The 24,051-nt window shown below is 37.5% G+C and overlaps 1 protein-coding gene across 10 annotated transcripts in view; it reads right to left on the minus strand.

The window, feature by feature from the left end:
- Positions 1-24,051, minus strand: part of RYR2 (ryanodine receptor 2) — a 787,495-nt gene that overhangs the window by 181,943 nt on the left and 581,501 nt on the right. For 9 of the 10 annotated variants that reach the window (XM_065543167.2, XM_065543147.2, XM_074038447.1 and 6 more), the window contains 11 exons: positions 22,745-22,877; positions 21,454-21,557; positions 17,910-18,045; positions 17,195-17,381; positions 15,338-15,443; positions 12,898-13,018; positions 8,074-8,243; positions 6,584-6,804; positions 5,195-5,285; positions 2,549-2,689; positions 958-1,121 (listed from right to left, as the gene is read on the minus strand). In XM_065543167.2, the coding sequence (XP_065399239.1) occupies positions 958-1,121; positions 2,549-2,689; positions 5,195-5,285; positions 6,584-6,804; positions 8,074-8,243; positions 12,898-13,018; positions 15,338-15,443; positions 17,195-17,381; positions 17,910-18,045; positions 21,454-21,557; positions 22,745-22,877 (1,574 nt within the window). Of the gene's footprint in view, positions 1-890; positions 1,122-2,548; positions 2,690-5,194; positions 5,286-6,583; positions 6,805-8,073; positions 8,244-12,897; positions 13,019-15,337; positions 15,444-17,194; positions 17,382-17,909; positions 18,046-21,453; positions 21,558-22,744; positions 22,878-24,051 lie in introns of all 10 variants that reach the window. The other variant, XR_012434021.1, reaches the window with a different exon arrangement.

Here is a 24,051-nt window from a genome sequence, read left to right on the forward strand (position 1 = left end):
ATCAAAGACCAAACATGCAAATTTAAGGCATTATCAAACTAATGGCATACCACTCAGGTTGAAATTCTGATCTGGTTATGGAAGCTAAATCAGCTGGGGGCCACTCAGAAGCCTCAAAGTTGAACTCCCAAGCAAATTCAGAAGCCGTGGATAAGAACTACCAAGTGTCTACCTTGCTAAAACTGATCTTGCTGAGCACCATGGAATCAGTAAGAGAATGTGGCATGAAGAGGCAGCTTTCCTTGCACATGGAGAACCATGATCCTACTTAAAAACAGTAACAACAACAACAAAATGCTCAGACTTCAAACACCTGAAGTTCCCAAACATCCTATCCGTAGAACAATTGTTGCAACTAAGTACATGTAACAAGTTTCATAATGTTAAAGAATGTTGTTTCATCTTTGGTTTTGGTTGTTAAACTGCATTCTAACTGCATGCTGAATTTTCCAGAAAAATTCTCATTCGATATTCCCTTCCATCTCGTGCTGTGTTTTATCAAGTTGAACATCAGCTGTGAACCCTGGACCTTGCTGAGATGTAGTGATGGGTGAAGGGATTCCCTTGCCACTCACAGAAACAGCTTTGCAGTGCATGCTGGGAATATCCTAAGTAAAAGATGTTATATAGAGGTTGATTCGTAGTTACTATTAAACATTTAGGGTAATTTTTCAACTAAAAATATAACTGACAGACTTTCTTAATTCTATTATAGATATTACATATACAGAGTCTTGATTGTGTTAAAAATATCCTCGAAGGTACATCTTATCTATTTCTGATATTAGTATAATCATTATTATTACTATCATTTTATAAATTAAAAGGACCCCTATTAAAAGGATACCAATTCAAAGGGGGCATGTATTAGAGAAAGTTCACTTTAGTACCTTATTCAATTTCAGACTTCACACATCATTTACAATAAAAATCTGCTGCAATAGAAAGAGTCCATACTTTGAGGTATCAACAGGTTGTGGGTTAAAGTTCCCTTCAGAATCCATTGATGACTGTTTTTCCATCATACTGACATAATTTGACTCCATGTAGTCTGGAGGCAAAGCTCCCGCAACTGCACTCAGGCAAGGCAGTGCCAGTTTGAAAAGCTCTTGTTCATATTTCTGGGAAAAATGGAGGACCAAAAAAGAAATTACTATATAGCAAAAGTTGTCAGCATGATCATCAGGGCTACAGAAGGTTGCAGAAGAAAATCTGAATTACCCTGGGCTAACTGAACTCTCTGATAATTCTTTTTCTAGAAAATGAAACACAGAGCCTAAAACCCCATCAAACATAAAAGAAGCTGCAGCTAGATTTACAAATATAAAAGAAGCTGCAGCAGTTTCAGTTTAAGGAGAATAAAATCTTTGACTCTCCAACACATTGGAAATGAAGTAAACTTTAATATCGTCAACGTGTAAAATATCGTTACAAGATAAACATCATTTCAGTCAATAGGGACTATATTACTTATAGTTAGTTATAGATAATTCCTGTACATTATAATGAGTATACATGAAAAATACAGAAAGCATAACATTCTAGAGAGTGAGAAATTTTAACCGATCCATGTTGCATTATAAAGGTTTGAAAAATAAAATTCTGAGCTGGAAAAGAAATTCCATAGAAAGTATGCATGATAAAAATTTATAGGAAGAGGTATTTGAGTATTAAGTTAAATTTATATTTATAGATTTTCTAAAAAATAAAAAAGTAATAATTTAAATTATTTCACTTTAAATGTTCATTGTTAAATAAACATAAATGATTCTAAAAAATACTTACACATTATTTTAAAAGGACTCAGTTTACCAAAGGAAATTCAGTAAGAAAAAGCATTAAAGTGTTGCTACCAAATGTAATTGCAGACAAATATTCCTCTACTATGTAGCAAACTTGTGGTAATACTACTCCAATCATCTAATAATGTCAATCTGGGAATTCAAACTAATTTTGATTAATTTAAGCATGAACATACAAGACTTGTTGTTCTGCCTTTTCTCTAAGATCAACACCTGCCAGCCATCTGAAAACACAGGAACTATTCATTATAAATTTTGCAACTATAAGGGAATGCCATATATGCAATGCAACATTGAGTGAAGGTATCTAAAGCTCCATAGCAGCAAAGCTGGAGACTTTAGCAGGAGACCGGGATATTACAATTACATAAGATTTCATGTTTTATATTTTTGTATTGGATATAATTTCTTTGGCCTTTATAAGATTGGAGATGGGACTAGGGAGAGTCTGAGTCCAAATGCGCCAGAAACTTATCAACCCTGTGCATAATTTCCTGAACTGCTTAGCCATTTGACATTCAGAAACAGTGTTGTGATCACAAGGAAAATGCTACCATAATGATTAAGAAAAATAAATATAAATTGCATTTTCAACATTTATTATGAAGTTGAGAAAAGAGAAAAAATAAAGCCATATGTGTCTTGGTTAGCAAAGACAGTATTCAACTAGGAATACTATCTTACTAAGAATGTGTGGCTTTGTGCCATTGTACTGATACAAACGAACCCACAAAATCTTAAATTACCTTTTGAGACAGGGCATCAAAAATGCCCCAGAACAACTTTCTTGATAAATGAAGTTCTTCTTCTGAGGCAGCACCAAAGTTTCCCCACCCTCCAGGCAGGCAGTAATATTTCCAGCATCTTTCATAATGATTTGTCAGCAGCTATGTAGGAAAACAGTTACAAAAGCAATGAGCTATCAAAACCTTTTGGATTTTTTTTTTTTCATTTCTCCTCATAAGACACTGTAATGCTACATTATAAGGTCAACTGAAGTGAAATTGCTCAATCCCATGTAAACTCTCTTGGAGAATACTATCACCGTGTATACTACGTGTGATAGTTAATATTGAGGGTCAACTTGACTGGATTGAAGGATGCAGAGTATTGATCCTGGGTGTGTCTGTGAGGGTGTTGACAAAGGACATTAACATTTGAGTCAGTGGGTGGACAGGGAGAGACAGACCCACCCTCAATCTAGGTGGGCACCATCTAATCAGCTGACAACAGGGCTAGGATAAAAGCAGGCAGAAGAATGCGGAAGGACTGGACTTGCTGAATCTTCTGGCCTTCATCTTTCTCCTGTGCTGGGTGCTTCCTGCCCTGGAACATCAGACTCCAAGTTCTTCAGCTTTTAGGCTTTTGGACCTACGCCAGTGATTTACCGGGGGCTCTTGGTTCTTTGGCCACAGACTGAAGGCTGCACTGTTGGCTTCCCTACGTTTAAGGTTTTGGAACCTGGACTGGCTTCCCGGCCCCTCGACTTGCAGATGGTCTATTGTGGGACTTCACCTGGTGACTGTGTGAGCCAGCACTCCTTAATAAACCTTAATAAACTCCCCTTCATATATACATCTATTCCATTAGTTCTGCCCCTTTAGAGAACCCCGACTGACACACTATGTCTCTTTCAAATTTAACACTGATTGCAATATGAGGACCAAACGCCCAATTTTACAAATAACTATATCTTGTACAGCAGTCTTTATGAGGTTGTTTGGATTCTACGTATCTCTGAGTTCTACATTAATCATTTACTTATAATTTTATGAATTGTTATTAATATCTTGCAATCCACATGTAAAACGAAGGGACTGATGTCGGGACGGCCCAGAAGCACAATAAAGGAACTATACATCTGTGATTCTTTTTGCTCTGTCTCTGCCTCCCTATGGCTTGCCTCAGTACTTAATTCTCCAAGTAAATTTCCAAAACCACTCTACTTGGATCACTTCTTTGTCTACATTTCTTTGGGGGTTACGGATGCAATTTATTACTTTACTGATTGTCTGCACTGCTCCTTGCATTTTCACCTATGCATATTGCTTGTTTAGAACTAAACTGGAATGTCAAAGACAAGCAGAGAATCTTTCAATTATTTGGTAGTTCTTTAGATAATTTATTTTTGATCTATATTTGTCAAATTAATAAACTGATCTATATGACTATACATATTTGGACTCTTTCCGATATCTAAGGAAGAAAATAAATCGTAAGAATGACTGTTACTAATGTGGGCTGCATGTCTTATTGTTAAAATATTACAACTCATTTACTTGTCCTTTCAGTTACAAAAAAATGAACACATCCACACATCCACACAATTTAGGAGTCACAAATGATGAAATACTGAGATCTAATATGCTTGGCTTCACACTGACATATCTCTAATGTAAGAGAGTTTTATTGCATAAGGGTAACAGCATGAGACTGTATCTTTTTTCATGAATTTTCCAGCTCATTTGTATCAAAAAATTTTGCAAGACAAGGACCATTCTAGATGACAAAAAACATAAAAGCAGAATTTTTAGCAAGAATATAATTTATTTTATCTAATTCACTAATGTATCTAGATTGATTAAAACAAAGTCAGTTTTCACACAGAAAGATTACTTTTGCTAAATATCCAGGATGCTTTTACTGTAACAGCTACATATAGACTCTTCATATCTCATACTTCTTCAGCATTAGTACTGGGTAGCCATTGGGGAAAAAATAATGCTACTGGATGGCATTGCAGAGTGGCCATCCATTAAAAAATCCATCACATTACTATATAACTTTGATGCAAACACTGTATTCTATATTCTGAGTCTAGATTATGATATTAAAGGACAAGAAAACATTCCCAACTCAGTAAGATAGAATGAGACTTGATCCTGAACAGAACAATAAATCTAGAGAAAATACCAGTGATTTTTCTATACTGTGTGACAAACTATAATTGCATATACAGAGAGGTTATTTTTAACCCTATGAAGTGACATTTGGAGCCTGTCATGTGATTATTAACTTAGAAAATGTTGTCTTTAAAGCCTGGTCTTTATCCCTCAAGGTTTCTAATAATATTTTAGGCCAGGCCTATTACCATGTTTTCCAACTTAAGAATATCTTGGCTTTTATTTTCCCTGTGGTCCTTTTTCTTTTTCCCGTTGATTTCTATTTCCATTGTTTATACTGAAATCATTGTTAAGATTTCTATAATCTTATAGAACTTATTTATTTAAAGTTGATATATACATTCCTATAACTTCTAAATGCCCATTTCAATAATTGGGAGACATTTTCCAGCATCAAGCATGATGTATCTAAGGAATGTATATGTTGTCATAGAAAATAAAGTCAGAGAAACCAGTCATCAAATATCTACACACATTTCCTATACTTACTTTAAGAGGCATCTTTGCATGTTCATTTAATAATGGAACATCAAATACTAATCTTCTGAGTAAGTGCTGCATCATAGAAGGTCTCAGTTGTCTGTTGGAACAAAGTTAATGTTAATAATGCTGAGAAATGTGTCTAAACTAAGTAGATCATTCATTAGAATAAATTATGTAAGCCAAGGACCTGAATCTATACCTCTCTTCAGATGGTATTCATTAGATGCTCTTTGTCCAAAGATCAGCTACTTAGTTAATTTTATGTAAGGTTAGATTTCCCAACTCATCTCTATCCCTCAGATCTGAAGACCACCCCTTCTTTGCTACAGAAGATATTTCTGTTCTGCTCCTTCCTTTCCAAACCACTCAAAAATGTAGACCCCACTGTTTCCTAAGACTTTCCTCCATTAATTTCAGTAAATGTCCCTTCCCTCATTCCAATGTATGGTAAGAGGCAAAAAGAAGAGGGAATATTGGAACAGAAAGGACGAAAAAATGGCTGAGACAGCAAATTTGCCAGAGAAGAAAGGGAGCGAAAATGAATACATAGTGAACATCTACTGCGTCAGGCAACAGCAAGTGTTTTACCTCGTTTAACACTTAGAAAATCTCTGTGAGGGAGGCATTTTGGTTCAATTTTACAGAATCTTAGACTAGGGAAGTTAAAGAGCTACTCTTCTGATTTTCCACCTCCTTCAGTGCCATCTGGCTCTCAACCCAGACACTCTACCATGGGTGAAAACTTGCCCTTCCCCCAGGGACTGCCAGGCAAGAGTTCCTAGAGCAGTTACAAAGGAGCCACGTTCTTTCTAGGGGCTTGAGAAATTCTCACTTTCACAGGCAAAACTTCATCAGGGGGAGATACGTTTCTGGTTTTCATAGTAACACATTCTAGCACTTCTACTGATAGGAAATGGTTTTCCAGGTTGGAGGAAATATTCAGCCTTCATCAATGCCCCACAAAAATATGGTTTTAATATTATGCTGTGTCACATTTTATATTTAAGAAGTCCCTTTTTTCTTTTCTCTTCTAGAAGAGGAGTTAAATCATCAAACACAGTCAAAAGGCGAGATCTATTCATCTCACCTAAGGTGGCCAAGGACTCCCGACACAATTTCTCCCCACTCCCAACATCCAGAATAGTATTCTGTAACTGGTCAAAAGCTATATCCAACAGCTGGATACCCTAGGGAGGCTTGGAGGAACACTCCGGAACTCGACTGGGAGCAAGGGCGCTCAGAGAAGACTCATACCTCAGTATATGGGACTACCTAAAATGAATGAAATCTGTGGTATGGAAAATGGTTCCAAAATTCCAAATAATCTGTCAAAAGCCACACTGTAAATTCTGTTTTTTAAAGAAGAAGCTGGTATAGAATTTGTTATCCACTCACCCACAAATAGAGAGCAAACAAACTTCTATAGAATCCCGCTGAGCTTTGGTAAGTGAACAGCCCTTAGAAAGTCTATACACAGTATGAAGCAATGAGTCAATGAGAGAAGCATGGTGCTCTGTGCCAGCAAAGAGAGGAGCACATCTTGTTAGCAACGGCAAGACGGCCGTGCAAAGGTACCGATTGAGGGCCAAGGCCATGTCTGTAGCACTCAAAGCCGCCTGAAAAAGAATCAGAGTAGAAGGCCATTTGTGTTTGGCAGTAGATAACTTTCAAAGGGATCAACATGGGAACATATAATTTCACTATCTAGAAGATGATAGCGCTATGAGACATGTAAATGTATTCTTCAGTTATATCTTTAAATGTGGGGTTCATATGATTTTTACCACTAAAAAAATCAACTATCAATTGTTCATAAACAGATAAAAATGAATGAAATGACACCTATCTCCTCAAAAAGCTTAATAGGTTCAGATTCTATCATTAAATATCAATGGTAGGATCAATGTAAGAAGACGATAATATCACAGATGTGAGTATTTTCCTTTGCTAGGCAAAGAGAGGAGCTATTCTCACAGTAGATCTCATAAGCAAAAACTCTTTCTGAATTCTCTTTATGATTCATATTTATTCTTCTCATGTCTATCAGCACCAATAATCAAAGGATAACTGTATTACTGTGTTATCATCCATACTATTCAGGTCCAGAATTTCATCTGAATATGCAAAACAAAGAAAAAAAGTTTTCATTTCAGTTTTGTGATTCTGTTCTCGTATATTTCATGAAGGGGCTACTGTCAGCTCAAGTCCTGATGTACTTTGAAATCAAAAAAGCACACTGAACTGATAAAATTAATGAGTACTTGAAAGTAGGTATTAAATGTGTATAGTAGTATAACTACTATAACAACATTTAGAACTTCAGCTTATTCCACAGTGTTTCAAAGAGAAGAACATTTAAGCTGATAATGGCAGATTCTCCGTGTGGGTCACCCAATATACAGAACAGATTTCAATCCATTTGTACCTTAACAAATGAAGACACCAAGATGATCATGACTCAACAATATCCATTAAATCATCGCAATTCTTTAATTGCTTTTATTGAGAAGCATAAGTGTTTAGGCCAATTTGGAGGTTGACACCGAACAGAGGTAAACAGGAGTCACTGTGACCTCCCAAATTAGAGTTATGTGAACCTCTTATTGAATCCCACAGCACCTTATCAGAATTCTTATCATATTCTTTTTGGTCAGTGGGAAGTTTCCTGAGGTTGTCAGTTTATTCAGTGAATTCCTTGAGAACATAGACTAGTTTTATTTTCTGTTTACCCATGGCTTACCTGAAAATATAACAGGTACTCAATAAACATTCATTGTCAATAAATTAATCAATGGATATATATATATATATATATATATATGAATATATCATAAGGCACAGAATGAAGAGTCAAGAGAGGAGGAAGTCCATTGCTCCAATCTCACCGTATCTAAAGAAGCAGCCGCCCGGAGATCTGGCAGAAAGCCAACCTCAAGAAGATGGAGGAGGAAGTCTTGAACCTCAATTCCATAGACCCTGTCAAGGAATAAAACCATGGCTGCCTTGTGATCTGGGCAAAACCCCGCAGACATGTCAGGTTCCACCACATTCCCATCTAAAAGAGAGAAGTGAATTTTGGTGTCAATGGCTGTGCCATATATGGGTAGATTACAAATGGCTGCTTTCTAGACTTCTTACGTTTTAAATAAACTTTTCAATGAAATGGTTTTCTGTTCTTCGACTACCCTCAAGCTATTATGGGAGTTTGCTGAGGAAATAAGGCAGTGCAATTTAAAGCCAAGGTCATTTAAGTGTTATATAGGCATCCACTTGTTAACTGCATACAGGATACAAGACGTGGCATTGTTAGATACTTAGGAGAAACAAACAAGCATCCAAAATCTACTTTCTAAATCTCCAAGTGAAATCCATGAAAAGTTAAAATGTAAAGTGGGGATTTTCACTCTTTTCTAAGCGAGCCTGTTTTAAACATGAATAAAGCTCATCTACCCTTATGTGATAATCTCGGTATATTTCTCTTTTTATGCCTTAGAACAATAACAAAATGATGAAATAACACTATAAAACCAGTATGGTTTTCATATGAAATATGTTTCATTAATCATAACAGCATTTAACATGCATTTAAGGGTCATATTGTTTTCTCTATCAATACTCTAAGCTTTATGCCTATACAGATTAGTGAATTCTTTACAGTAACTCCATAAGTTCCCTAACTGGGGACTACTGATAAGAGAAATCATGGGATTATGTGCCAATTTCAAATACTGAAGAATTGATTTACTTCCTGTTTGACCATATAATTATGCCAACCTGGTGCTGATCACACACCACGATTCTACAAATAATATCACAGAACTTTTCATATGGATACAACATCAAAGAAACAAGAACTCAGAGAAGGATGACACATGACCCACAATCATCCTGAATAAACTGAAAGAATAAATGACAACTTTTCTGTTTTCACTTATAGTCAATGAACAAATTTTATATGTGAATTATGAAAATAAACAAATAATGTTCTAAAGGAAGCTAGATGAAAGGATAATGCCTGGTAGTATTATAACGATACCTAATATAACTAGTACATTCCTTTCCTTACATGTAAGAATAATAGTTCTGATGTGTTGTGCTGTTGTCAGGCACTGCACTAGCAACGTTCCTGACATGATCTTACGCAATTCCCACAACCCATCTGTGAGGCTGCTATTATGACTCTCATTCAACGGATCACAAAAACTAGCCTTTAGAGAAGTTAAGTAACTAGTCCAAGGTCATACACCTAGTAATTGACAGAGTTGTATTTAAACCAACTAAAACTGGATTTAAAATCCAGCCAAAGCTGACTTAACCTTAGTGTTAAATCAGTATGCTATGATTTTCAATTAAAAATCTATATAAAATTCAATTTCAGTTCTCCTAAATATCACATCAAAAAGGAATTTAAATGTACAGTATTCTATGATCTTAAAGTGTAGCTGTGCCTAGGGAAAAGGGGAGCAACCCACTGATCCTGCTCTATATGTTTTGCTTTTTAAACTCTTATCCAAGCAGACATTTGTTTTAATGAATGCCACAAATGCATCTGGCTCAAGACTCACGGATTGGCTCAAGTTGCTGTTTTATTTGCACCATCTCCTCAAACACACTGGAGACAATAAAGCAGCAGTTTCACCCTGCGGTGCCTGCTGTATACATCCATCCACAATTACCAGCAGTGCCTGCTGTATTCATCCACCTGCAATTACTGCCTCAGACAGGGCGGCCAAATCAGCCCGGGCCAAGAGCTGCAGGATTACATGCTTATTCCTCAAGTTTTCTGAACCCCTTCTTCTTTGATTATTATTCTCGGGCATACTCTAGCTTGGAAATAAATATGATAAAAATGTCTGAGGAAGACCTTAGCTAATCCTGAGAAGGAAAAATATCATTCTTTAGAGACAAATTTCACATACTAAATATAGAATGTATGATAACCATTATTACTGCTACTTGGTGATGCTTATAGACCAATTGAGTTGTCATTGAAAAGGAGAAAGAAATATAGGTGTTTTAAGCTTTGCAGTGAATGCATAGCCACATAAAGTTAAATGCACAACTATGGTGACATAAAAACCGACAGGTTTCTGTCTACGTTCTCCACAAAAGGAAAGCAGAAAAAAAAAAAAAAAAGTTTGAGATGGAGTCTCGCGCTGCTGCCCAGGCTGGGAGCACAGTGGCATGACCGGAGCTCACTGCAACCTCCATCTCCCAGGTTCAAGCGATTCTCCTGCCTCAGCCTCCTGAGTAGCTGGGACTACAGGTGTGCACCACCACACCTGGCTAAAAAAAGAAGAGATTTAACAAATACCAATGGATTGTGTTAAAAGTTAACTTTCATTGTGACTGTGATACAAAATTCACAAACACACACACACAAACCACTGTGACTCCCGATGGAGACAATATACTGCAAATATGTGAAGAAAAATAACATATTAGAGCACAACTAACCAGTAAAGGAAAGAAAGCAACGTGAAAACTCTTGAAGGATGCTAAAGGCAGATGACTGGAGGAAATGAGGAGGTACCTGGAAACTTTTGGGCCCATTCTGAAAAGGACACCTGGGCTCTCTTACAGTCTATGTTCTTGGTTCTTTGTTATTACTCATATTACTACAAAATTTAATGCTTCCCTATTTCCTAATCTGTATGTCACTGGTACTATTATTATCTTTGTCCTGATAGTGTCTATTTTGTGGTTCAAAATATAGAATAAGGAAAATATATTTTCCTTAAGCAAATGAACATGAGTTAGAAGAGAGGTACAGAGACAGCAGATGAAGATGAGCTACAGATGCACAAGGAAAAGAAACTGGCTCAAGTAGGGAAGCCAAAGGTGGGGAAAATTTTTAATTTCTAGCTTTGCCGAAAGCTATAATGAGCGTTCGATTATTATGGTAGTTTTGTTACCTTGTAGATTTGGGTTTAAGGTTAGCATACACAAGACTTTACTTTCTCATAATCATGCCTGGCAAACAGGATGAGCTACCTTCAGATATATGGTGACCCCTTTCATTCTAGACTTGAGCTACTATAGCCTGCCTTCTCTGGGGGCATAATTAATGAAAGAAAATGATTATATATAGCATGCACTTCCTACCTGATTATGTTTTTTGTTTGTTTGTTTGAGACAGAGTTTCACTCTATAGCCCAGGCTGGAATGAAATGGTGCAATCTCAGCTCACTGCAACCTCCCCACCATCCCGGGTTCAAGCGATTCTCCTGCCTCAGCCTCCTGAGTAGCTGGGATTACAGGCACCCACCACTATGCCTGGCTAACTTTTGTATTTTTAGTAGAGACAGGGTTTTGTCATGTTGTCCAGGCTGGTCTCGAACTCCTGACTTCTAGTGATCCACCTACCTTGGCCTCCCAAAGTGCTAGGATTACAGGCTTGAGCCACCATGCCCGGCCCCTAATTATGTTTTGTTCTACAATTAGAAGTCTTTCATGTTAAGTGATTTATGTATAAATATCCAATAAAGTATTGAAAACTGAAAAAAAAAAAACCTTCCATTTGAGAAAGTGAAAACAAAGTATATTTGGGATTTAACATTTATTTTAGTTGTCTTCAATAATTTCTTTAACCTTAAAAAAACTTTTATCCTTACTCATGAAAAGAACACTTCTTTTTGGCCAGAAGCGGTGGCTCACGCCTGTAAACCCAGCACTTTGGGAGGCCAAGGTGGGTGGATTGCGAGGTCAGGAGATTGAGACCATCCTAGCTAACATGGTGAAATCCAGTCTCTACTAAAAACACAAAAAATCAGCCCAGCGTGGTGGTGGGCACCTCTAGTCCCCACCACTTGGGATGCTGAGACAGGAGAATCGCTTGAACCTGGAAGGCGGAGATTGCAGTGAGCGGAGATCGCGCCACTGCACTCCAGCCTGGGCGACAGAGTGAGACTCCGTCTAAAAAATAAAAAACAAAAACAGAAACAAACAAACAAAACACTCTTTTTAACAGAGGGGATTTTAAAATCTCTAAGTCAAAAGCTATCATCATTGCTTTCAATAGAAAAGCATTACAAGAAAGCGACAATGAAAACTATGAAAACGCATGAACTAAAGAACTGAGGTCAAGAAAGAAGAGCATGCGACCAATGATAGCATGCATGACATGAGACAGTGGAGGGTGGTGGTGCATATTTCCGCTTTTCTGGAAGCTGTCTGAAATGTCATATAAAAGAGAATTAAAATCTCAAAGCAAACACAGCTTTAAAAATAATGGAGAAAAGGCCGGGTGTGGTGGCTCCCGCCTGTAATCTCAGCACTTTGGGAGGCCGAGGCGGGCGGATCACGAGGTCAGGAGATCGAGATCATCCTGGCTAACACGGTGAAATCCCGTCTCTACCAAAAATACAAAAAACTAGCCAGGCTTGGTGGCAGGCGCCTGTAGTCCCAGCTACTGAAGAGGCTGAGGCAGGAGAATTGCTTGAACCCAGGAGGCAGAGCTTGCAGTGAGTCGAGATCGCACCACTGCACTCCAGCCTGGGCTACAGAGTGAGACTCCGTCTCAGAAAAAAAAAAAAAAAAGGAAAAAAATTATAAAATATATACTTTATAGCTTTTCTTAAAAAAGAAATTTAAGTAGTATAGACATAATTTAGGAAGCGGAGAGGTTGGGATGTTGAGTACGGAAAACATTTAGAACATGATGTCATCCAACATCCTACTGAATTAGGACATACTGAAGTTGGCCTTACCTTTGGCTATTGTTGGCATCTGAAAAGCGATGCTGATAACGCCCACCAAATCTCCCAAGGGAATTAGGGATCTCAAAATAGACCTAATTCTGATGGCTTCTCCCTTACCAGCATGAATCAACTATACAGGAGGAAAAACAAAAAAGAAAACATTAGAACAACTTTGTGATATCAATGTTACAATTCTGTCTAGGAAATCTGAAGTATGGAAATCCAAGTCCAAAATAATTTTCTGATCAGTATACTTATAAAGTTATGCCTCTCTCAGACATAGTCTCTGGCTTACCTGTGGATATTTACTTGCTCACACAGTTTTCATTGACTTCAGCATACACCAAATTATTTATACTATGGTCTAGGCCAGTTGGTTCACCCATTAGAACAACAGTTTTTATCCTTTTGGGGACTGTTAAGATATATTGAGAATCTGACATGTTTATGAAAGTTTACTTTCCAAAATTACATGTAAATATGTATCAATAACACGAGCAATAATACAAACAAAATTATCATTAGACTCTGAGCATATACTAATATTTATGATCGAATTAGCTTCTTTCTTGCTTTGTGCTAAGAAATGAATTGCATATCATTGCAGGGTCTTTGACCCTGATTTCTCCCAAGGCTGGATTTATAATGTGGAGGAAATGATGAACATAAATCCTAACAGTTCTTTTAGACTGACATGAAGTACCCAGGATGACTGTGGATGACGATACAGTCAAGAATCTCAGCAAGTCTTCAGGACAGGCTCGGCTTGCAGAGCTGGGATGGGCATCTGTTTACCTCATCACAGGGTGTGAAACGCAAGCACAATTTCTGGCACATAGGAGGCCTCAAATAATAGTTATGAAGATGCATAAATTTCAGAAATGTCAAGGTTGTTCCCTTATTACTTCACTTAGTTTCTCCCCCATTAATAGAATAGAATGAAAACTTCTATTTATGAGTATACTTTCTCTTTGTTTCGCTGATGTGTTTTTCTGAGATGGGAAAAAGAACAAATATTGTGAGCAAGTTTTTTTTTGTTGTTGTTGTTGTTGTCAGTAATCACCTCCAGCATAGAAATTTTTAATAGTCTCTGTTTCCATTTACTAAGATGAAAAAATCTTACTAGCGGCAAAGTTTAAATTTTTCTAAAAATCAGACTCCAGTTTTCTAACATTCTAACATTCCTCTATCCTGTGATTCCTCTTTGTTCACAAGAAAAGAGTACATCACGGAAGTTTTAACCTCTGGGTATGAAAAACCTAAATCACACAAAAAAACCCAACCAAAACCAAAAGAAAGATAGATAATAAGGGTAGAGAGAAAGGCGCTTTGTAAGAAAGCCCTGGCTTCTTGCTCATCCCACTTTAGAAATATCCTTACAGTTCTTAACTACCCCAGCACCAATCAATGTGTTTCAAACTCTCACACTCTGCGTTTATTTCCCATTAGAAGATCTGGAAATGAATGTTTTGGGCCCTGGGCCAGGATTTTTTTTTTTTTTTTATGACTCTAGTAGAATAATATAGAATCAACTACAATAAAATAAAGAACAAAATATCAGAATGTATTACAGAGTAAAAGTATTATTCCATGAAACTTTAATTTCATTTGGGTCAAAAAGTTTCAGAAAACACTAATCTAGGCTGGGTACATTGGCTCACACCTGTAAGCCCAGCACTTTGGGAGGCCGAGGCGGTTGGATCACTTGAGGTTAGGAGTTCTAGGCCAGCCTGGCCAAGATGGTAAAACCCCATCTCTACTAAAAATACAAAAATTAGTTGGGTATGGTGGCGGGTGCCTGTAGTCCCAGATACTCAGGAGGCTGAGGCAGGAAAACCACTTGAACTTGGGAGGTGGAGATTGCAGGAAGCTGAGACCATGCCACTGCACTCCAGCCTGGGAGACAGAGCAAGACCTTGTCTCAATATGGAAAAAGAAAAAAAAAAAAAAAAAAAAAAAGGAAAGCAAGAAAGCAAGCAAGAAAGAAAACACTAATTTATATGGTCTAAATAGCTCTTAATATCCACCCCCATACTTTCCCCCTCACTTTCCCCTAAAACAATGGCAAACACATAGAGCTAAATACACAAAAGAAAATTACTTTTGGTAGGAGCAGTTGCTTTCTGCATGCACTATAACAGAAGAGGAAATTGTATAGAGAAAATATGTTCTTTTCTTTTTAAAATGTGGGAGGCTGTATGAGTTTCAGAGATATATGAGTAACTTAAGTACTCTATTAATGACTTGCACTGAAATCCCATTACTAATTTTTACAACCAACAAGACATTTCCAACTAAACAAACACTTGTTCAGCAATTAGACTGCGGCTATTATTTTTAATGGAGCATGAAGATTATTGGTTTTGGATGCTATTATGCTCTTTGCCAGCTATAAATGTCTTAATATAGAGAAATCAGGATTGCTGCTCCTGAACCCCCAAGAACTCACATGCATCTCAGGCGCACAGCGTCCCAAGAGGTCAATCAAAGCTGCATAGAAGGTCATGATCGCGTTCCCCATGTGGATAGTGTCATCTTCCTCCTCCTCTGTATCACTTCCATGAATGTTTCAAAAGAAAGAGAAAGCAGATGGGATAACTGACATTTCATGTTTATTACATATCTCTCCGAGGAAAGGGACTACTAGGTAACACATTATTCTTCTGATACATTTCATATATGGTATAAATGTAGAGCTTGACGTTTTTAAGGGAGAATAACGACTGGTTAAAGATCAAGCTTGAGATTCTAACACCAAGAACACATCTGTGGAAATGTTAGTATTAAGATTCCTTTGAAGGGAAAAGGAGGAATTGCTCATTTGATAGGTTCTTTTCCTTTCTGGTGGTAGTGTATTAACAAAGAGAATAACTGATAGAAGGATGTGTGAGCTTAGGCTATTTCTATAAATGGCACACATGTAGAAAAAGGGTGACAAAGATGTCATATAAGGTCACTTGTAAGGCATCCAGTACAGTGCTTTGCCCAGAGTACTTTATAAATGTTACTGCACTTGCTCAACTACCTCTGTACCAGCTACTCAACCTCCCGCAACCCCTGCCAAAGAATCCAACATATCTCCCTCCCCATCTCTGTAGGGAAAATATAATTACATGTTCTCTTGCTGATGAAAGCCAAATCTGGATGGCCCTGGAGGCTCACATCCTTCCTCCTTGGTAACTCAGCAGACAGCTGTCCCCACTGAATACAGCAGTCTGCAGAGTGACAGTGAGGCCTCAAATGACAGCCTCATTCCTGGGCATGCAAGGCTGTCCATGAGGCCCTCAGGTGTACCCTTGCTAGTGTGGTCCTAGGCCAGAGGTGTCAGGATACATTTTCTATTACCGAGAGAACCTAAGAGCTCCCTGGTTCCTTCACGGCCAACTGATAAACATGTAGCATGGTGTGTGTGTGTGTGGTGGGGAGTGCTCATTCTTGCTCTAGGAGTGCTCCCAGTCTGCAAATCTGGCTATGGTGAACATGGAACATCGATGCCCAGTTTATATGTAAAAGACAAAGGGTTTGCAGGATTGCGTTCACTCTATCGCTTCGTTGTTTAGAAATATGCCTCAATATTGGCCTCCCCATCGGGGAATCGAACCCCGGTATCCTGCATGACAGGTGGGGATACTCGATACGCCTCAATAAAGCCCTATGTTATATCTTTACCAGAGGGACTAGCAGTGTGGATGCATGACCCCCCGCTGGAGGACATTCACCTACACAAATAAGCATCACACCTGGATTTACTTATATTGATTACTGAAATCTAGTATCAACAATGTATAGCTACAGATAAATGTAAGAGAGTGACTGCTTCCCGTATCTGTCTCCTATACCTCAACTAAGCATTACACTCCTCAGAATGACACCTTTTCTCGATTTTACCACCATATCAGTTTAGTCAAGTCCCCCTTTTATTTGCAAAAGGTCTCTTTCTAATCATAAAATCTCTTTCTACCTACCTTCCCACTAAACTCTAGTCCAACCCCAAAGGTTCACCTCGTATCATTTAGAACAACCCACCTTGCCCTAGCTCCCCTGGGAAAATTCATAAGACGCATCTCCTACAACCTAGATTTCCCTCAGCTAAATCTACACCATCTTCTTCAGCTCTCTTTGTTCATTTGACCTATTCCGGCACCAAATTCCATCCATTCTTCCAAATCTAAGACATTATGTTTTCAAAGGGAGAAATCTTCAGCACCACAAGTTATGCTACAATTCATAGGATGCAGAATATATTTTGTAAAATTTCACATCAAGTAGTATGGATCACTCATGAGGGTGTGTTTATTAGACCTACAGTGTTTTACTGGATCCGCTATTTGGTGAGGGACCATCTCGAGAAGGATCCTCGGCGATTTTGATGGCTTCTTCCATTGCTGCAAGAAGCCCATTCCCACCTTCTCCTCTCAAAGCAGGACCAAAACACTCAGGCCTCCGAATAAGCAATCTCACCACGACATTTGCATTCTCCTCCACACTCTCCCCTAAAGTAGAATGGGGAAGATAAGTAAACAAATATGATTATATGGAAGTTCTGAACAAAAAAATGTTATACTAATCATTTCCTATGCATAAGAATAACTAAAATCCAACAATATACTGATAAAGCCAAAATGTAACCCAAATTACTAGCTTTGGGTATACAAGACACAGTAAATTTCTTTTCTTGCATTACAAATTTTCAGAGTAAAACCTTATGGAGGCATAAACTATTGATTCTCACTACCTTGTTATTATTATAGAATGACATCATAATCCAAACTATTATTGGAATTCAAAATAAAAAATTCATGAGAACTTATGTGCTTAAAATTTTAACTTAAATAAGGAAAGAAGTATATAAACAAATATTGTATGATAAGTGGTTACTGTGAAAAAACCCTATCGATTATAAAATATGTGATTTCTTTACTAATACTTCATGAAAGCGTTGAGATGAATCCTTATCATATAGACATGTCTCTCTGCAGTTTTAATAATAACCCAAACGACCTCAAGAAAACGAGTCCTACCATTACAGAAGACAGCAAATCTGAGAAAGTCAAGGTATCTCTCTCCTTCAACTGGATTCCACCCAATGTCTGGGTAACCCTTAGACACCAGCAACTGGCAACTCTGCAGTCCACAACCAGCCAAGTAACGAACTACCTGCAAACAACATGATTAACGAAGAGTTATCCCTCGGAGGAAAAGTCATTAGATGCTTCCATTGGATGCAATAAATGACATCCTCAAAGGATGCTTTTAAATAAATGCATTTTTGCAAGTTCTTTTTGCTCTCATGATAATCCACTTGAACTCCCTTTAGTAAAACCTTAGACTTCAGAAATATTTAAATATCGTCATAAAGTGGCGTCATAATAAACATATTGACGATCCTACCATAAGCTTTGGTTTTTTTAAGCTTTCTCTAAGCAGACATTCATTTTAATGAATGCCACAAATGCATCTGCCCGGGGCTCACGACTCACGGATTGGCTCCAGTTGCTGTTTTATTTGCACCATTTCCTTAAACACATCGGAGACAATAAAGCAGCAGCCTCACCCCACGGTGCCTGCTGTTTTCATCCGCCCACAATTACCCACAGTGCCTGCTGTATACATCCACCCGCAATTACCTGCAGTGCCTGCTGTATACATCCACCCGCAATTACTGTCTCAGGGCAACCAAGTCTGTCTGGGTGGGGTAAGAGCTGCAGGATTATGTGTAAAACTATGAAAGAAAAATATTTCTGAATTTTATAGCATTTACTTTGAGACCCTTACCTATCAAAGTCATAAATTGCAAACATGTCTAATGACCTCTCGTGCAATGTAAAAACTGAATCCACCCACAATATTAAAAGATCTATCTGAGATGCAAAGGTATTTTAAAGAGATAAATTGTTTCCAAAATATATATCAATTTAATGGGGAAGCAGGTGTGAGAAAATATATAAAGACAGCAAAACCTAAGATTACAGTCAAATATCCTTGGTTCAAATCAGATGCGCAGCATTTACCAAACACCTCCTTTTGAGCAAGGTACTTTTACTTTTTTAGCCGAGGTTTCAGTGTCCAGGAAATTTTTGATAAGACAACACTTTTCAGTATTGATGCAATGAGCACATAAAATATTTTTGCCTGGCCTTTCCTCCTAAAATATTTTTGTTTTATATGAATGTTGGTCCTCTACAATATTTCATAAGAAATTCAATTTTAAAAGAAATCCCTAGAGAAGTCATTATCAACGGAAGTAAGACTGTTAGAGGAGCAACTTATCAAGCAAATTGAGTTATATCCAGCTCATGTTAAATCAGTTTCAAAAACAAATAGGTAGTATAGCTAAAAATGTTTTATATCAACTATAGCGAAGCAAGAGAACCAATGTACAATAAAATCATCTATTTGAAGTATAAATTCAATGAGCTTTGAAAGATGTTGTCATCTGTGAAAACACACCATAATCAAGATGCAGAACATTGCCGTCACTCCTCAGAGCTCCCTGGGCCCTTTGCAGCCCCTTTCTCCCCACACACCTTGTCCCAGGCAATCTGCTTTCTCTCATTACAATTTATCTCGCATTTTCCAGAACACGTGTACACGTAACAATGCAGCATGTATCTTTCTGTGCCTGGCTTCTTTCACTCAGCATATGATTTTGGGATTCATTCACATTGTAGCACATGCCAGTTCTTCATTCTTTTTTATCGTGGGATGACATTTCACCATATATGGGATGACATTTCACCATATATGGGTTTATCAACTAATACATTGATGATCGGTATTCAAGTTGTTTGCAGTTTTTGGCTATGGTGAATAAAACTGTTATAAACATTCACGCCCAAGTCTTTGTGTGAACATACATTTTCCTTTCTACTGGGTAAATTCTTAGCAGTGGAAAGCCTAGGCGTATAGTTTATGGTAGGTTTATGTTTAATTTGTTAAGGAACTGCCAAACTGCTTTCCACACTGGCTGTGCCATTACTCATCATGACAGAAGTAGAAGAGAGTTCTAGCTGCTCCTTGTCCTTCTCAGCATTTGGTATTATCAACCTCATTAGCATTAGCCATTTTAATGAGTATGTAGATTAAAAGATTTTAAGTACGATATGGGGGAAACATGTCCTGAGGTGTCTCAGAGACTTCATGATCCTGGACCGGTATGTCAGGAGGATTTGGGGAAGAGTTTCACTCTTTCATGTCTTCAACAGCCATGCACTAAGTGTCTACCCAGTGCTGATGCTGTTCTCCAAAGTGGGGACAAAGCAGTTAACAGCAGAGGAAAAACCACTCTCACCTCCCTGGCTTGACATTAGAGTAGCGGATGAATTTTTAAAAATGCATAACTACATAGAATTTGATTAAATATATTAATAATTTAAAAAATGTTTATATAAATATAAACAAAAGTATACATTTGTATATAAATATAAATAAAACAAAAGTATATATTTGTGTATATAATACACAACTATTTACATCTCCAATGGTTGAAAACAAAGCAGTAAAGGAAACAGGAAGAGTTTAAGGAAGTGGAGAAAAAGTTTCAATTTTACATAGCATGGATACGGAAGAGCTGATCCAGAGGGTGACTTTAGAGCATTGACTGAAAGAATGCCTACAAAGAGCCGTGATGGTATCTTGGGTAAGGATGCTGCAGATGGTTGGACTAGCAGGTGGCAAAGACCCTGCGGCTGAGCACAGCTGGCGTGTTCCAGCTACAGCAAGGGGACAAGTGTGCCTGAAGCAAAGAAGAGAGAGTGCAGGAGAGCTGTAGGAGATGAAATCAGGCTGGTATGTAGGATCAGATGATGTAGGAGCTATTGCATCATCGTTGGTTTTTACTGGAGTGAGATAGAAAGCCTTTGGGGAGTACTGGATGGAGGATTGGCATGATCTTTTTAAGAGGGTCACTTTGGCTGATAAGGAAAGAACAGATTCCAGGGGAGCAAGGAAAAAAAATCAGGTGACTACTTGGAATGCTACTGCAACTACAATACAGGGAAAGTTTCTCTAAATGCTGGTATACACACATGTGGCTTAATATCCTTAGAGTGCATGGTTTTACTATATTGCTGATGCTTTGTGCTGGAATAAAGTATATGTGATATAAAATGTACATATGAGATGTCAAAATAGCCTTTTTAAAAACTGAAGTGTATGATTAAGTCAAAAATGGAAGCAGATATCATGAAAAGACAACAACACGTAGGAATACAGATACAGAACGTTGCTTCTTGTTCCATAGAAAAATGTTTGTGATCAGAGAAAACTCATTTTTTCAAATGTATTGTGCTTCATAACTTCTAACTACAATATAATGTATAGTAGAATTATATACAATGGAATATATAACATTATATAGTGTGCAATGTAAATTATAATATACTTTAATTCTAATATCACTAGAACATATTGTGTTGGTGCAAAATTAATTGTGATTTTGGCCATACTGTCACACTGCAAAACCACAATGACTTCTGCACCAACCTTAGTTATATTTAAAATATTGAGAAAGAACTATGAAAAAGCATAATTCAGACAAACACACAGGGCAGGAACATTGCTGACCTTTTCTAGATCCGGCTCACGCAGAGCTAATGCTAGTTCATTATTATCCATCACCGAAGCTGCAGCCACATCCAGTGGTGTTGAACCTCTCATAGCTGGGGAGGCTGTTAATTCAAATGAAGATGAAATATAACCTGGATTGTGCTGTATCTATAAACTCCATATAAAAATACCCTACCTCTTAAAATTTAATTTCTGAACACCATCCACAGTGTATTAATCTATAATGATTTAAAGTTTAATTTTTAAGTATTTTTAATTGACAAATAAAAATTGTATATATTGTGTACATGTTTTGAAATATATGTACACTTTATGGAATGACTCAGCTGAGCTAGTTAACATATGTATTACCTCACATACTCTTTTGTTTTTTGTAGTGAAAACACTCAAAATCTACTCTGGCAGCGATTTTCAAGAATATTATACATTAACTACAGTCACCAGGCTGTATAATAGAGTTTTTGAACTTATTCCTTCTATCTAACTGAAATTTTGTATCCTTGAACATCTCCCCAACCACTCTTCCCCAAACCTGGTAACCTCATTCTACTCTCTGTTTCTACCAGTTCGACTTTGATTTTAGAGCCCACATGAAAGTAAGATAATGCAGTATTTGTATTTCTACACGTAGCTTATTTTTTGTAATGTAATATCCTCCAGGTTCATCCATGTTGTGGAAAATGACAGTATTCCCCTCTTGTTTTTAAGGCCAAATAACATTCCATTGTGAATAAATACCACATTCTTCCTATCCATTCATCCACTGATAAACACTTAGGTTGATTCCATATCTCAGCTATTGTGAATGCTGCTGCAATGACCATGGAAGTACACGTATCTCTTTGACATACTGATTATTCACTGCTTTTGGATATATATATACCCAGAAGTACAACTGTTTGATCATATGGTAGTTCTATTTTTAATTTTTTGAGGAATCTCCTTAATGTTTTCTAAAATGGCTGTAGTAATTTTACATTCCCACCAACATGTATAAGGGTTCCCTTTTCTCCACACCCTCGCCAACACTTGTTATGTTCTGTCTTTTCAATAACAGACATTCTAACAGGTGTGAGGTGATAGCTCACGGTGGTTTCAATTTGCACTTTGCTGATGATGAGTGATAGTGAGCATTTTTTCACATACCTATTGGCAAACTGTATGACCTCTTTGGTGAAATGTCTATTCAGGTCCATTGCCCATTTTTTAACCAAACGTTTTTGCTTTTTAAATGTAATATGTATATTATTTTTTGACCTTAAAGATGAAATAAAAGTCATTTACTTACCAAGACCAACACTGCTGTTTTCCAGTAAATAACTGAGATGATCAAACATAGCTTTTTGATTCTGCCTACTTATACGACAGAAGTAACAGAGAAAACGGCAACAGTTGGCCACCATCTTGGGAAAGGTGATTTCCTACAGAAAAAGCATGTCATTAGCTCCTGAAAGCAAATGATCTTTATAAAATTGAGTTCAGATGTTGAGGTCTCAATCACATCATCAATCCCCATGTGTCCATATGTGGGCCAAACTTCAGATACTGAAGATCTTCAAATGTGCAGCAGACTATGACTCGCCTCATCCCTGAGTCAATGAAAATCAAGCCTGGCACTAATTCAGAAACTTCATTAACATCAATGGGTTAGATCAGAAATTGATTTATTACCCTATTCTCAAAGGTGAAAGGCAGATTCCTTTGTGATGCCTCACTACCACTATCAGCTGTGCTTCCACGGGCAGAGGTTGCAGTGAGCCAAGATCGCACCACTGCACTCCAGCCTAGGCGACAGAGCAAGATTCCATCTCAAAAAAAAAAAAAAAAAAAAAAAAAAGGAAAAAAGAAAAAAAAAGTTCACTTTAGAATTCTACAACAAATACATCCAAGAGTATTATCATCAAATCTCAATCTGGATTGGAAATTAAGTTAAACCAACCAATGTTGGTATCATGGAGAATGGCTGAGTCTGAAGAACATGCTTGTGCCATGGACTGGTAGCATGATGGGAACTGACTTATAATTCAAAATTTTAAAATAAATTAATACATAGAGTAATTTTTATGTTTCTAAGTTTCTAAATACCCCTAAATGAGATACTTTAGTTTCTAAATATCCCCTAAAGGAGAATAATATAGAAGGCCAAAAATTACACAGCATAAGACAGGAAATTTTTTATCAAAATCAAGTAAAAAAAAAAAAAAAAAAAAAAACTACCAGTACGTTCAACTCTCTAAGGTTTGTGTGTGTGTGTGTGTTTTTTTTTTCCAAAAAGTGTTCTTTAAAAACAGTCACCCTAAGAGGATTTAAGAAATTCTCGTTAAGAATCTGCAATCTGGGCCAGGTGTGGTGGCTCACGCCTGTAATCCCAGCACTATGGGAGGCCAAGGCAGGCAGATCATGAGGTCAGGAGATCAAGACCATCCTGGCTAACACAGTGAAACCCTGTCTCTACTAAAAATACAAAAAATTAGCTGGGCATGGTGGCGGGCACCTGTAATCCCAGCTACTCGGGAGGCTGAGGCAGGAGAATGGCGTAAACCCGGGAGGCAGAGCTTGCAGCGAGCTGCAGTGAGCCTAGATCGGGCCACTGCA

Source organism: Macaca fascicularis, chromosome 1 (genome assembly GCF_037993035.2).
Source record: "Macaca fascicularis isolate 582-1 chromosome 1, T2T-MFA8v1.1".
NCBI classification, from domain to species: domain Eukaryota; kingdom Metazoa; phylum Chordata; class Mammalia; order Primates; family Cercopithecidae; genus Macaca; species Macaca fascicularis.